The sequence below is a fragment of the Ambystoma mexicanum genome, chromosome 7p (assembly GCF_040938575.1).
Source record: "Ambystoma mexicanum isolate Mex_15411 chromosome 7p, UKY_AmexF1_1, whole genome shotgun sequence".
NCBI lineage: Eukaryota > Metazoa > Chordata > Amphibia > Caudata > Ambystomatidae > Ambystoma > Ambystoma mexicanum.
In genome coordinates, this window is record NC_090939.1 from 449,594,527 (window position 1) to 449,609,962 (window position 15,436).

The following is a 15,436-nucleotide window of genomic DNA, read 5'->3' on the forward strand; positions in this document are numbered from 1 at the left end:
TCATTATAATCCTCATCATTTTCCACATTTTCTGGCATGTTAGGTGTGACAGACCTACTACCCAGACTTTGATTTTCTAACAATATTGCAATAAGTTCATTTTTCTTTCTTTTAACAGGGAGAGACCTGACTTTACACATTTCATTCCCTTGCTCTACCGTCAAAATGATCAGGGCTTCCTGTCTGAAGTTATCCATATCTGGAATGTTACAATTGCTTTTCTAGTGGAGCTTAGCCTTTTGAAGGTTACTATTTGAACAAAGGTAAAGTAAGCTCTAAATGTAACAACTCTACAATATATCATCACCGCCTGCCACCGGTGTTAGGCAAAGTTTGAATGCACTACCCTCTGGGAACACTACAAAAAACTATGACTACATGTATAGGCAACCCACCCTTTGGTATAAGCTTGTACTACACAGTTTTGGTAGCGTGTTCAGCAGCCAGGCTTATCTCAAGAGGGGAAATGTGAGCTGTAGTGGAGTTACACAAAGATCCACAGTTACAGGTATTCAAATAAACTCTTACACTCAAGGTTTCTTGTATAAACAGTTAATAATGTATTTATCAGTCAGTTATAAAGCCTTCTTCAGAAGGGAGCAATAGAATAGTAACACACAATATCAGGTCGGCCTTGCAAATGCTTACTTGGTAGATAATATTGTGACAATGCTTGATTTACTTCTCGCTGTGTTGCCCAAATGTACTCTGCTGTGATGTCTTCAAAGATAACTCTTTTTCTGTGTACTGTGTGTGATTTCCAAATTTTTCTTATTAAGTAAAGCACAATACCCTTCACTGGAGAGCAGTGCTCCATGTGTCTCCCAAACTCGGTACTGTTTTAGCTTTTTGGGATTTCACATCTATGCCTTGCTGTTCTGCTCATGCTGTAGAATTTCCCACCTCGTGATAGCATATTTTGCTCTATTATATAGCTGATTGATGGTGAACTTTGGCACACTGGGGAGGGGTGTTTGCAGTGAACAGGGGGGCATTGAATATGGTGTCACAGGGTCGCAAACACATTGTACTTGTTCTTACACTGATGGGTGTAGTCGCTCAAGAGCATAGACTGGACCAAAAATAAAATACTGGCTGACCAAAACCGATTGAGGTTGTTACTTTTTTCCTGTGACCATGCGTTGGTGTGACAGAAAGATCATATTGTGAATACAATTTGCAGAAGAACCACACCCACCATGAACAGGATAATATGCTAGCAGAATCTCGCCTCCTTTGGGAGTCCATCCTGCATAGTTCTTCACAGAAGAAAATGGCTTTGTTCTAAATCTTTGCAAAGTGAAGATGTTGGCAGTGGTGACATTTACTGTGACAAAGTCTCTTGCCTGATTCTGGTGACTTCTAGTGGGGTGAACACGGAGGCCAGAGTATCTCCCCCAAGTAAGCGGGTGAAGGGGAGGGTGTGTTATGGAGAGAATGCCTGGGTCTGTTGGGTAGGGAACAGTCTCTAGAATCATATCAACAATCATGCTTTTCTTACAAACATCAAAAAGATACCTGGGTCCAAGGTCAATAACATACCTGTTTCCCATAGGACCCCTTCACTGACCCTGGCCATTTAAGAATTTTGCGAATCTGAGAATTCCCAGTAAAACAAAATATGTTGCTTGAGTGATCACTGTCCCACACCAGAACCCACTCAGCCACCAGTGTCCTTTTGGAATGTCATACAAATCCTCACTCATAGGCTTTCCCACACATTAGTAGTTTGTAGAAATTCCCTATGTAGCTCACTGAGCAAGTTCACGTAATATCAAAGACTGCGCAGACCGTGTCAGCAGTCGCTCCACAAACAGAGCAGTCACCAGGAAAGCTGGAGAACTGACACAACTACTTATAAACGTGTTCGAGTGTTGGCCTCAGTGGAGTAGCATGCCACAGCTCCCAGGGTTAACACTGGTACATAGAAATCCATTTAAAGGCTTCCTCTACAGTCAGTGTGTCCAGCTGAACGTATTGGCCTCAGCCAAAACAAGTCTATCATCAGTTTGCTGTCACCGGTGCAGACCCTCGCAGGGAGTCCAGCCTAGGGGGAGTGAGTGCAGGGCTACATAGGCCCAGACTCTAAATCACATAGGGTGGGTGTTTAAAAATGGTTGTGGCAGGCAGTTGGTGCAGATTGGTGATATTGGAATTAGATGGTAGGAGGAGTTTGTATAGTGGGTCGTAGTCAGAGATAAATAGGAGGTTGTGAAAATTAGGTGAAGGTGGAAGGAGGAGATAAAGCAGTTTGGTGAACATCAGCAGAAGAGAAGGAGGTGGGTGAATATCACAACTTGGTGGCATGAGAAGAGAAGGAGGTGGTGGTAGAACAAAATCAGGAGAAAGCTGGAGAAGACCAGACGGAACAAGTAGACAGATATCATAAGAAAGATCAAGGAGACCAGTTGTCTCCAGAGAGAAGCCAGGCGAAAAACCCCAATCTGAAGGGGTTGGCCACCCGGTAGGAAGAGGAATTAGCATGTGACAGAACATTGAGAGCCAGAGCAGCACAAGTTCTGGAGAAGTGACAGGAAGGGTAAAGAGGAGGAGCCTGGGAGTGGGAGGTGACAAGGCCCTACATAAGTTCCCACATGTGGTGAGAGAAGAACCTACCTTTTTGGTTCTACCTGAGCCCTGTCGAGAAGTTTGCCTTATAACAGCCACTGTTAGAAGAAATGCAGCAACATCTTCACAAGCAGTCCACGAAAGAGGCTGACCACTAAGAAGGAGAGTGCGAGAACCCCTTAAATCTGATACTGAGAGGAAGGACCGAAGGGTAGGGCAACCAGACGTCACGGTTTTTCCGGGACTGTCCCGGTTTTTGCTGCTCTGTCCCCCTTTCTCAATATTTTGTTTCCATTGGAAACTGCAGTGGTCCCGGTTTTTGGTAGTCGGTCTTCACAGCTGACAGGCATGAATGCACAATCTCACACAGAAGAAATGCTGCATTTTACAGCTTAAGATAGTGCTAGTTTGTGATGAATTAATAATTATAATATCTGTTTATTTGAACAGTAACACTTAAACCCCCTTCTCATCCAACCATTTCTGAAGTGTAGTGCCTTGACAGCCACTTTCAAGAGGTAGTCCTACTTTTATGTTAGTTGCTCTGTCCCGGTTTTTGACTTTTTAAATCTGGTCACCCTACCGAAGGGACAAAATGAAGCAGGGTGCAGGAAACCTTTAAGACTGAGGCTGACCAGAGACTATGTGTCAAGCAAAGACTAGTTGGGAAGGTTTTTGAAGAACTGTTGGACACCATTCTGGTCTGCTGGTCCTTTGCACTAACCACTTAGCTATATGACAACACCTTAATCTTTGACTGCAGAGAAATCTCAAATTGCCCTTCTAATGCTTTGAACCAGGTATGTGGTGGCATACACAATGCTAAAACAAATAGCAAATATCTGGCTATTCCGCTCACTGCAAATTCCTTGTTAACAGCCATGTGTGGTGCCTTTCTATGTCTGAAGATTGTCTATGGACAGGCTGAAACACCGCAAATGGGTTCCACAAATTGGTGGGAATTAACACAAACATAAGAAAATGAAAGCCCTTTTCAACGTTTAACCTTCCAAAGCCCACCATGGGGCTATACGGGTCTATGGAGTGCCGGAGGGAAATCTACCCAACAGTATCCAGTCAGCACATAGAGGGCAAGCTGCCATTAAATGCTTGTCCAGGTCCGTTCTCTGGCATTCGTCAAGAGACTAAATCCCATCCCGATCCTTCTACTGTGGTGAACCCCTTGCGGGCCATCGTCCATAGTACGATTTGTTGACTGTTGACCCTGGAGGTTCATACCGGCTACCATTTTACAAAATTCCAAAGTGGTACTGCATCACACAGGATTTTATTATACACATTTTCAACCTTGCCTGCATCCTGTCCTGCTTTTTCTTAATCCTTTAGGCCGTTACATTACTTTATTCACTTCTACATGGCACACTATCGCCTCATCAGGGTCATCATAGCACTAAAAAACACAGCAGAGACATAAAATGCGCTTGTGAAAGGTAAGGATCAATAAACATCACACAGACAAATGTTTTATTAAAAACTAGAGCACGATTATGTTCATTTCTGAAATGTGTAATCATGTTATTTCAGGACGGTTTCATTTGCTTGACTTCCTTTTCCTGTCTGTTCTTGGCCAACTACCCCAACATTGAATCCTGGTGACTTCAGGAAACCGCTATCGCTATCCTCTCCTGTGTGTGACTATCAACCTCTGAGGTTAGCTTAGCACTCTTATTCAGGGTTCATCTACGGCGTACCCATCCTCCACTCACGGAACGTCCTGAGAAATCACCATACTCGCCTAATAACACGGCATAGGGTTACTTTCATGTTTGTTGCTTAGTTCTACCAGAGCCTTGTCTTAACCTATTTTCCCTGATCACTTCTGCAGTAGCCGACATGGTACGCATGCGCATCTTGTGCTTCCGAATCCTTTAGGGACCCCCTTGCACTACTGTGTCTCTCTGACTGGCTAACTCTGCTTCTGATTCACCACCAGCTTTTGCAATCGTTGACCTTTGCTTTTATATTCTCTCCCGTTACTTTAGTAGGAGGTTGGCTACTTCCCAGTCCAGATGCCATGTGTACACCAGGAAGTCCTAACTATCAGTATGCAGGAACCTTTCCTCTGCATAACCCAAATAGCCACCACGGGTGTGAGCACTACACTGCCGTCAGAGGACATCGAAATTCCCCATACTCTTCTTCTTATGTACATCGGAATCAATCCACAGGTATGTATATAGTAGTCTGCAACTAAAGTCGTGCATTAAAGGCTATAAAATATGTCTCCCATTATGCTGAAAGGCTGCTTTTATTTTTATGTATTTATTCATTTATTGCATTATTGGCTTATTACAATTCTCTATGCAAAAACAAGACAAACAAACATCACATTTCATCATTTCACAACCTCCTATATAAGATCCTTAAAATCCTTACAAACCTTCATCCACATAAAACATTTTTTTTATCAAAGCTACTTCCCCCTCTCACAAATGGGTTGATATATAGACCCATTAAGACCATTGGCATGGACAGCAAAGTCCTCATGATTTCTTTACTATACTGTTTAAAATAGACACTGCCGAGAAAACCAATGAAAAACATTCCCCGCTTAGTAAAAGTTTCCAGCAGTCCTCTGGAGTCAAAGTGCTTGTTCTGCTCAGGAAATTTGCAAAGAGCCGAGTTCTTAAAACTGTGAAGGATGTGCAAAATAACAATCAGTGACTTATGGCTTTGATGATCCAATTTGGGTGCAAAAACGACATTGTGCATTCAATACCTTGCCAGACCTCATGACCAGGACCTCACCAGAGGGGAATAGATTAAACCTTTGCCTCATAAACTGGGTTCTCTAGTAGCTATTTGGAAATTTAGTGAGATACCTTGGAAGTGTACCAGCTGCCCTTGCTTTGTGTTTCAACATATAAAACAATGTGTAAAGTCATTTGCCGCTTCCAAGGTCTCTATCCAGTCTGCTCTCCACAGATTCTGTTCTACTTTGGTCTGGGTCATTCTCAGATCTTCCATACTGGTGGAAGCTTTTCGCAATAGATCCCCACAATAAAGTTCCCATTTCGAGAGGACTTTATCCCTGCATGATGGCATTTCACCTTTCAATAACCGGAAAATGGGGGACAGTGTCTCCAAAATACACTTCCTAAACAGAGACAAAGACTTCCACTCAGTCACACCCTTTAAGGAGATCAATCCCAGTTCCCGATGAATCACCTGAATAGGGGTTGATCTCGGCAGGCCCAACACTCTCTTCCAAAGGAGACCCTCGGCCACGGGCCAAATGATTGGTGGATGAAAATCAGCGAATCTGAACAATACCACTGTTACCTTTAATTTATAAAAGTCAACCAGCGTTATGATCGAAAAACAGTAAAATCGCCTGTTCAGAATCCCCTTTTGCACAGCCAAGACTCTATCCCTGTTCTTTAATAGCTCTTCAGTTTTGGCCACAACCTTACTTGGGTTTATGCAAACACCCAAGTATTCGAACAAATCAACTTCTTCCACCCTTGATGAACCCAGGCTCCAACAAAACCACACTGTAGACTTCATTTGCCCTTCCTCCAAAATCAATATCTTTGTTTTAGCCATGTTAACAGCCAACTCGTTTTCCCTAATATATTCTCCCAATTTAGTCAGCTGACATTGCAATTGGATGGCCGTCCGTTCCATCAGGACCAGATCATCTCCGTAAAGTAAGTGGTCCATCGGAGTGTCATCCAGCCTTGGAGGAAATAAGATTGCTTGACTCAATGTCATCCCAATGTCAGAGATATAGAGGGTGGCCTGCATAAAACCTCTAACTGTCAAGATTTCTTCAGCTAGCAGGCACGCTCTATTTGGCCTTATTCTCAGGCTAGTTTCCATGTGTAATGTCTGAAGTTGTTCCAAAAGGTCCCCAGGGCAACCCCATTTCTTCAATTTATCGGACAGCCTTGGCCTGCTCACACTGTTGAAAGCCTGTACTAAATCGAAAAAGGCCACGTATGTCTTTGTCCTTCCTTCCAAAGACCTGCCCTTCAGAACATTAATCGGGGATCCAAATGGGCAGCTCTTTCCTCCCATTCGTTCAATCTCTTCAGAAGACAATTGCCGTAAATCTTCCCCATGACATCCAGAATGGCAATAGGGCGCTAGTTGTTCAGATCATCCCTACTGCCCCTCTTGAATATCGGGACAATGATGGCCTCCGTCCACGAGTCAGGAATGGCTCGGTCACGCTCAATCCGTCCAAGAACTATCCATAGGAAGTGGGTCCACAGGTCGGTTCCTGCTTGAGCATTTTGTTTGTGAGCTCATTTGGGCCAGGGGCATGGGAAGTACTAGTCCTGTTAATTTACTCCACTATATCTTCACTAGTTTGCAAAACCACCCAAGCACCTGATTTTCTGGTGCCATCTACATTTTCCGATACAGATCGAGCAGAATAAAGCTTTTTGAAATGTTGCACTCATGAAGACTCAGGTACCCCATTAACCTGACGGGCTTCCTGATATGGGTGGCCTTGATTAACCCCCAAATGTCCCCTGTAATTTTCTTGCTAATGGCCCTCAGCATATCCTCAGCCTTTTGTTGAAGCATTGAGGGTTTATGACCCGAAGCCAGTATTTGTAAGCATTTTTCAACATACAGGTTTCAGATACCGATAGCTCTGGGCCTAGAGGTGTCACCCTCTTAAAAACTGTTGTTAATTCCCTTTTTTTCCCAACCACCTTGTCGTCATATATGTGACGATGTTTTACCAAAGTGGTCAGACTGCCACGTTTCTTAACCATAAACGACTGCAGGATCAGAGAGTAGTCCAACGGAGCCTGAGAAAGAACTCCTCCTTCCATAATAGCCCCTGCTGAATATTGGCCCACCAAAGACTCCACATTCTTTTTTGGCATTCGAAGTCTACACTGTCCATTCTCTGCTTTCACAGGCAGACCCCTCCATTCCTTGACCCTGACTTCCTCCTCCAACCATTGTAATTTAAAAAAATTGTGGTCACTCGCTGAGGACTCCACCACCTCAAAGTCTTTCATCCTTTGAAACATCACGGAAACAAATACAAAATTGATAATGGCCACTTGTGTACCTCTAGACCTTGTAGGCTTACACGGGTTGTACACGGTGAAACAACCATTGGGCAGATGGATGTCTCTTCAGTCCATCAATCTAGACCAAGCCAACACCCTTTTTTCAGAGTGGGACAGGTTTACTTTATCCACACGGTTAATAAACCCCAAACCATTAAGGTAAGTGTTGTTCAAATTCCCACAAATTATGACTGAACCCTCCTCCCCATCAACGTATACTTCATTGATCAGGTTGGAGGCCCCCTCAATGAACTCATCGCCCATTTCAATTGGGTTCCAGTAAACATTTATAACAGATGTTTTTTCTGCCCTCTCTCATAAACTGGCAGCCATGATTGTTCCAATGTAAGGTCACCTTCTGCATTAATGGATTAGGATTAACAGCAGATTTTATTTCCAACCCAATTCCATTCCTCACTGCAAATAGTAAACCTGAAGATGGTCTCTCTTTCCTGGGCATATATTGTGGGATTTCAAATTACAGTAAAGCCATCCAGGACGGCTCAGTACGAACCAAGTCTCTTGAAGCCCAGGTTAACAACACCCTTTTTAAACAAGTGGGAGAAAGCCCTAGTATTCCATGATGCCATGGTCAGGAGCTCCGGGAAACCGTCCTCCATCAGCTACTGCAAATTCAGACCTTGTTGCCTCCCAGTGCATTAGAAGGAGCGGCAAACAAGGTCTTTGGAATTGTCAACATTCTTACAGTAGAGGGGCTGCTGTTTGACATGACAGTCATTCTCAAGACCTGTTTCAGGTCAATTGGCGGGTCAGCAGTAGAATACGGCCCCACGGATACTCCACCTCTGGTGTTCATGGCGGCCTGACCATCATCTGTTCGGGCCCCTGGTAAACAGATTTAGCACTAGAGAAAGATTGTCAACAGCGGCCTCCTAGTTTTTCAAACAAGGTCCTGTCAGAAGGGTCAAGTTGTAGCCCAACAGGCAAAATTTCCAGCTTGCTTCAAGCAAAGTATGCTTGACTACAGTTGACAGACTGTGCAGGTAGACAGCGTCCATATGAACCTCGTCAATAAATTCTATTAATTGTAGATCCTCAGAACGAATTTTCGGAAGGCTCGGAAAGCTGTTGAAAAGTGACAGGACGTTTCTTCTGTTCAGACTTAAACTTTCATCCCGGTCTGTCAATATTTCCAAGCGCGGAAAGCGGAACTCATCTTTTGGGTCATTTTGAACTCTACCTCTTTGCCCCCATTCTCGAGATCCGACCCCTCTTTGAAGCCCTCCTTGACAACTTATTTTCTCCAAACGACATTTCCAGTTCTGGGCTCATTTGGGATTTGGTGGAAAACGCATTATGTTTTTGGGCTTTACTGAAGGCACCGAAAAAGCTTCTTGCTTACTTTCCTGCACAGTTAGGGCTCTCGATAAACCGAGCAAAGGAAGGTACAACAGAATTTTGGTTTGCCCGGAATCTGGCATCAGCTGTCAAACGTTTGTCGGCAAGGGTTTGAAACCTTACTTTCATAAGAGTGGTGGAATCAAGCAGCATGAGCGACTCCATGAACACAGGATCCACACCATTCCTATGGTTGTTGCTTTTTTAATTTGGCATATGGTTTATTTCAAACCTTCACCAATACTTATATGAAAAGGGTAAAAAATTACAACTGAAGAGAAGAGAAGAAAGAAACAAGAAGAAAGAAAACAAAGATTGAAAATTAAATGTGAAAGTAATGTTCTTATTGTCCACAACTAGAGCTTCATCCATTTGTTGATAATGTTGCATAGAGCAGTTCTTTGACGAAGCTCATTAAAATAAAGGACAGTTTGTTGCTTTTGGCCACCACCTCAGATTCCGGTTCAGTAGACAGACCAGCTCAAGATCAAAGTTTGGGCCACAACTTCCAGAGCTCTTTCAGCCTCTGCCGACTCTGAGACCAAGACCCCGGGCTCCCTTGGGGAGACCCCCCAGCCCCATTATTTGGGGTTCTCAAGCGTTTTGCCACCTGACCAGTTTTTGCAGAAGTGTTTGACAGTTTCCTAAAAAATTATCTCACAGCATTTAATCTAGCTGGTGCAATGGTATTCTGGTTCTTAGACTTCCACATTTTTCTGACCCTTCCAGTCTTTTTTCTTCATCTTCTACCAAATATCCGGTAATCTCTTGACACTTCCAGGGATGACTCTGTCTCTTCAGCTTCAATTTCAAGAATGGAGACATTGTATAGATCTGTAATGAAGTCACGGTCCACTTGCTTGGGACCTTCCAACTGCTGCCCCTCGTCCCTCTATGCATCCCCACTCCTGCACAATCCTTCAGTGGCATTGAGGGCCAGACCATCTGCTCCAGGGACAAGTTCTACTGCTTCAATAAGCAACAAGGGATTATTAAAGTGTTGAGAGATGTTTAGCCCAACACTTCCGGAAGGGGCAGCCCCTACAAGGCCAAGAGATGAGAGGCCAGACTTGCTTTTGGATACTTCAGGGGTTTCTTTTACGACCACAGGGCCATTTTCCTTCTGAGCTGTAATGTACCCCTCTATGAAAAGAACCTTAATATGTAGCATGGCAAGCTTGGTCCTTGATGTTATCATTGATTGACTCAAAGTTTTAAAAATTGAGCCAATGAAATACTCAACATTGACATGCTGCTGCAGATATCAGGCATATGGGGGCCTTTACCCATATGGGGAGTTTTCATATGGAGGTTTCTCTTCGACACCTCCTGGATTGAACCAGAGGGTTCCGGCGATTCCACTGAAGTAAGAGACTCTGCCGCGGCAAGCACGCATATCAGTACCATCTGTGCCTGATATATCCATTTCCCTAATAGGGAGTATGTCTTTCCCCAAGTCTAAGGTTTTATCAAATAATTCCCGCACCGCTTCAATGCAAGATCTTTCTGTGAGGTGTTCAGGACCAGCGCTCCCCTTCGGACAGTTGAGTTCACTTGCCTGGGTTCCCCAAGCCAGTGGCCGACATGCATCCACCAGTTCAACCATATTCTCAATTCTGGCAATGTTGGGCCTCAATGAGCAGTTCGATGGCCTTATCACCTGCCTTGACCTCCTCAAACATAGTTTGGCCCGGCGTACTGGTTTGTTGTTCTAAGAGAGGCCACAAAGCACCCTACAGGCGATTTAGTCCAATGTCTAAAGATTCTTGAGGAAGGTTCTTAGACATACCAAATATGCAGTTTGCTGAAAATACAAGGGGTGTGGGGCTCTATATACCGACTTCTTTTGCATAAAAGACAATATTGAAGATGGGATAGAGAGTCGTGCCACACACCCGGGCACCCCCTCCAGTAATTTGTGTCAGTAAGGCTTTTTCTGAAGAAAAAAGAAGTTTGTTTGTTTGTTTGTTTTATTCACTTTTTATGCGCACCAGACCCGGGGGTAGCAGGGCGCAGCAGTAAGAAAATGCAAGGCTTACTGGGTTACTAAATATACAGGCATAGAGTATTACATCAAGATGTACAGGCATAGAGTATTACAGCAAGTCAAAGAGTGGGCTAAAAATAAATTACAATATATACATATTCGTAGAGTCATCAAAAAGTAGGATGAGAATAAATTACAGTATGCAATTGTTCACAGAGTCATATACAAGGATTGCAATGGGAAGCGGGATGTGTAAGGCAGGATAGGGTCGCAGTCTGGAGGAGAGGACACTAGGGGTACGAGGAGATTATATGTTTGATAGCATTTTTCCTAAAGTGTGGGTAGGGTTGGTCTGCTCTCAGATGTTGTGGCAGTAGGTTCCAGGTTTTGGCCGCCCTCACTGGGAAACTGTTACCGCCGACCGTGGTGAGCCTGAATCTGGGTACTGACAGGCAATTGACATTGCCAGTTCTGGTGGGTCTGAGAAAAGTTCTTCTATGAATCTTGTCTATGAGGTAGCTAGGGGCAGCGTTATTTAAGGCTTTGTGGGTCACAGATATCATTTTTAATTGTATTTTGTTGTTGGTGAAGAGCCAATTGTGGTGACGTCGGATGGGGGAGATTTCATTTCTTTTATTTATGCCGAGTGCTGCTCTCAGGGCGTTATTTTGTAGAGTTTGTAATCTACGGGTGGTACTTTTGTTGGCGCCACTGTATAGGGCGTCACAGTAGTCGATTCTGGAGAGTATTAAGGCTCTGGCTAAGATCATGCAGCTGTCATTGGAGAGGAATGGTTTGCCAGCTCTTATCAGCTTGCAGGTGTAGGCCGTGGTGGAGGCCAAGGATTTTACCTGTTTGTCAAAGGACATGGTGGAAATAAAGGTAGAAACCAAGGGTTTTTACTTCCTTGGAGGCTTTGATGATATTTCCGTCTATATTGAATGAGGAAAATTCCTGGCTTAGTTTTTTGATGTTAGGATTAGTGCCCATGATTATCAGCTCGGTCTTATCATCGTTCAGGCAGAGGCCTTGAGTGGCCATCCAGGCCTGGATGATAAGGTATACCCTGTTCACCAACTCCGAGTCCTTACTGTGATCCCCAGAAAGCGGGAGGAGAATCTGTGTATCATCTGCATAGTTAGTGTAGGTGATACCTAGATGGTCCAGATCATCAAACAAGGGTTTGGGGAAGATGTTGTATGGAGTGGGCGAGCCTTGGGGAACACCGCATGTGATGGGGATGGGGTCTGCTGCTGCCAAGGGAGAGAATACTCGCATAGTTCTTTCGCTGAGGAACGACTCAATCCACCTAATGGCCTCAAGTGAGAAGTGGGCAGCCGAGTCCAAGTGTTTGCAGAGGATTTTATGATCTACAAGATCAAATGCCGCTGAGAGATCAAGTAAAGGCAGAAGTGCTGTCTTCCCTTTGTCTCTCAGCGCGTCGATTTGGGATTTCAGGTCAATTAATGCAGTTTTCGTCCTGTGTAGTGGACGGAAGCCAGATTGTCTAACGCCTAGGAGTTTATGCACTTCTAGGTGTTTGTGGATCTGGATATATACAGCTTTATCCAAAATTTTAAGTAAGAAGGGTACTGTATTAATGGGGCGGTAGTTGGTGGGGATGAGGGGGTCTGGTGTTTGTTTCCTGAGGAGTGGGAGCACCCACAAGTGTTTTAGGTTGGCATGGATGGTACCTGATGTAAAGGAGGTGATGATTAGTTTGGAGATGAAGGCGGATAAGTCTCTGGCAGCATCTTTTATAAATTGTGCTGGGCAGAGGTCACCTTTGCAATTGGATGGATTGAGTGAAAGAATTAGTTTTTCTACTTCCAGGGTAGACAAGTTTGTGAAGTGAAATAAATTATTATTACGAGCCGTAGGTGGAACATTCACCGGCAGGGTGTTGGACGAATCTTGGAGAGTCAGTGTTTCTTTTTTGTGCTGAATTTTACCTTGGAGCATATTGATTTTGTTTGCTAGTGCCTGTTGAATGTCTGTACACCAGGATTTGTCATTGGTGCAGATATCGGGAGTGGCTATTGGTGACTCTAGTTCTTTTAGAATGGTAAAGAGTTCCTTCATGTTAGAGTTTGATTTGGCTATGCGATTGTCGTACGAATTATGTTTGGCCAGGCAAACTTCCTTCTTGTATTGTGAGGAGAGAGATGTTAGTTTGGCTTTGTTGTCAATGAAGGGGCATAGTCTCCAGTTGTTTCACTTTTTCTTTTCCGGAGGCATAGGTCTCTGAGTTGTGGTGTGAACCATCTATTTAGGTGGGCTTTGGGTTTACTAGATCTGAGTTTAAGGGGGGCAATTTTATCCAAGGTGGTGAGCATGATGTTGTTGAATTCGTGGACAAGCGTGCTAGGATCTAAATTTTCTTGCAGAGCATTTAGAGTGGGTAGGATAGCCGGGATTACTTTCTCTACTGTGATGCTCTTTTTTCTTCTGGTTAAACAAGGTGGCGCTAGTAAAGGGGCCGAGGGAGTGGGCCTGGCGGTTGATAAGTTAAAGGACACCAGTGAGTGGTCTGTCCAAGCTAGAGGCATGATGGAAGAGATAGTAGCTATGCAGTTGTGTTCTGCTATCCAATCCAATGTTCTCCCCTTCAGGTGGGTGGGTTTGTTGACTTTTTGGGACAAGCCTCGTGCATTAATGTAATTAGCTATGTCTGTGGCGTTTTTGTCCACAGGGTCATTGAAACCTAGGTTAAGATCCCCTAGTAGGAGTAGTTGAGAGGAAGGTTTAAGGTTGTTGGTGAATATGTTGTGAGATCCTCTTTGAAAGTGTCAAGGGGACCTGGAGGTCTGTAGATTAGGTGAACGTGAGTGATTGTGAATTGTTTATATGGAGTGTAACCAACAAGGATTTACAGGATTGTGGCGAGAGGTTAGGGGCAATTCTAAGGGAGAGGCATGTTTTGGATATAATGGCGATGCCACCTCCTCGTGCGCAATCTCGGTCTATTCTGGATATTGTTTAGCCATCTGAGATGGCTAACATGAGGGATGGACCTGCTGCGCTGTGTAGCCATGTTTCAGTAATAGCAAGGAAATCCAAGTTTGGAAGGTATTAGTATTGGAGGTCGGATGAGGTGATGGCGATTTAGAGAGGCCGGGTCTTATAGTATACGGGTAGTTGGTTTTCCGATTAGTGGGGGGGTAGAGATCTTCTCGGAGGTTCATAGAGTTTGGCAAGTCGTGCGCGGAATCTGTGATTTCTGTTGGACGTGTCACTGGGTGTTGAGGCATGGGTTGAGGACCCAGAGCCGCTATAGTATTTAGAAAGGAGGGGAGTGGTGGGGTTGTTAGTGGCTGTTATGATCGTGGGACCTGGCGGGGGCTTAGTAAGGTAGGCGTGGCTATTCTGACTAGTGTGTAGGGTGGCGGCCATTATGCATAGCAGAATTGTTGGTCTTAGCATCTTTCGCGGTTAATCGGCGGAAGTATGGCAGTGTGCGTGGAGGCAGCTGGGCCAGTGCACTGTTCAATGACACGATGTGAGGTAGTACTTGAGGGCACCTGGGCCAGGTCAGTACTCAATATGGGCAATGCATGAAGGGCTCTGGGCAAGAGCACATGAAGGCACCTATGTCGAAATACAGTGGCACAATGAGGCAGTATGGTACAAGCAGGCACCTGGGCCAGAGAGAAATACAGTGGCACAATGAGGCAGTATGGCACAAGCAGGCACATGGGCCACAGCAAAATGCGGTGGCACAATGAGGCAGTATGGCACAAGCAGGCACTTGGGCCAGAAAGAAATACAGTGGCACAATGAGGCTATATGTCACAAGCAGGCAACTGGGCCAGAGCGAAATACAGTGGCACAATGAGGCATATGTCACAAACAGGCACCTGGGCCAGAAAGAAATACAGTGGCACAATGGAGAAGTATGTCACAAGCAGGCACCTGGGCCAGAACGAAATGCAGTGGCACAATGAGGCAGTATGGCACAAGCAGGCACCTGGGCCAGAAAGAAATACAGTGGCACAATGGGGCATATGTCACAAACAGGCACCTGGGCCAGAAAGAAATACAGTGGCACAATGGAGCAGTATGTCACAAGCAGGCACCTGGGCCAGAACGAAATGCAGTGGCACAATGAGGCAGTATGGCACAAGCAGGCACCTGGGCCAGAAAGAAATACAGTGGCACAATGAGGCAGTATGGTACAAGCAGGCACCTGGGCCAGAAAGAACAGGTCTCAATAACACGGTGGGAGCAGAAGAGTGCATTAGGGACAATGCATGAAGACCTCTGGGCTACAGCACCATGCTGGCGGCTGGGCAAGAACAGGCTCATTTACGCGATGAGGGCAGTGTGGGTCAAAACAGAGCTCAGCGTGTGTGTGCAATGACTGCAATTGTGTAGGAGCAAGTACACTTGCAAAGTATGATGGAGATGCCGGTTCCGCGCTTGAGTAATCAGATTGAGAGTGTGCTCATGGCAGCTGTTCATCAAG

General features: G+C 44.8%; 1 protein-coding gene across 1 annotated transcript in view; it reads left to right on the forward strand.

Annotated features, from left to right (window-relative positions):
• The window catches only part of TBX19 (T-box transcription factor 19), a 383,843-nt gene that overhangs the window by 294,211 nt on the left and 74,196 nt on the right, over positions 1–15,436 (forward strand). Inside the window, exon 6 of the mRNA XM_069637357.1 lies at positions 4,572–4,757. Coding sequence (XP_069493458.1) covers positions 4,572–4,757 — 186 coding nt within the window. The remainder of the gene's footprint in view (positions 1–4,571; positions 4,758–15,436) is intronic.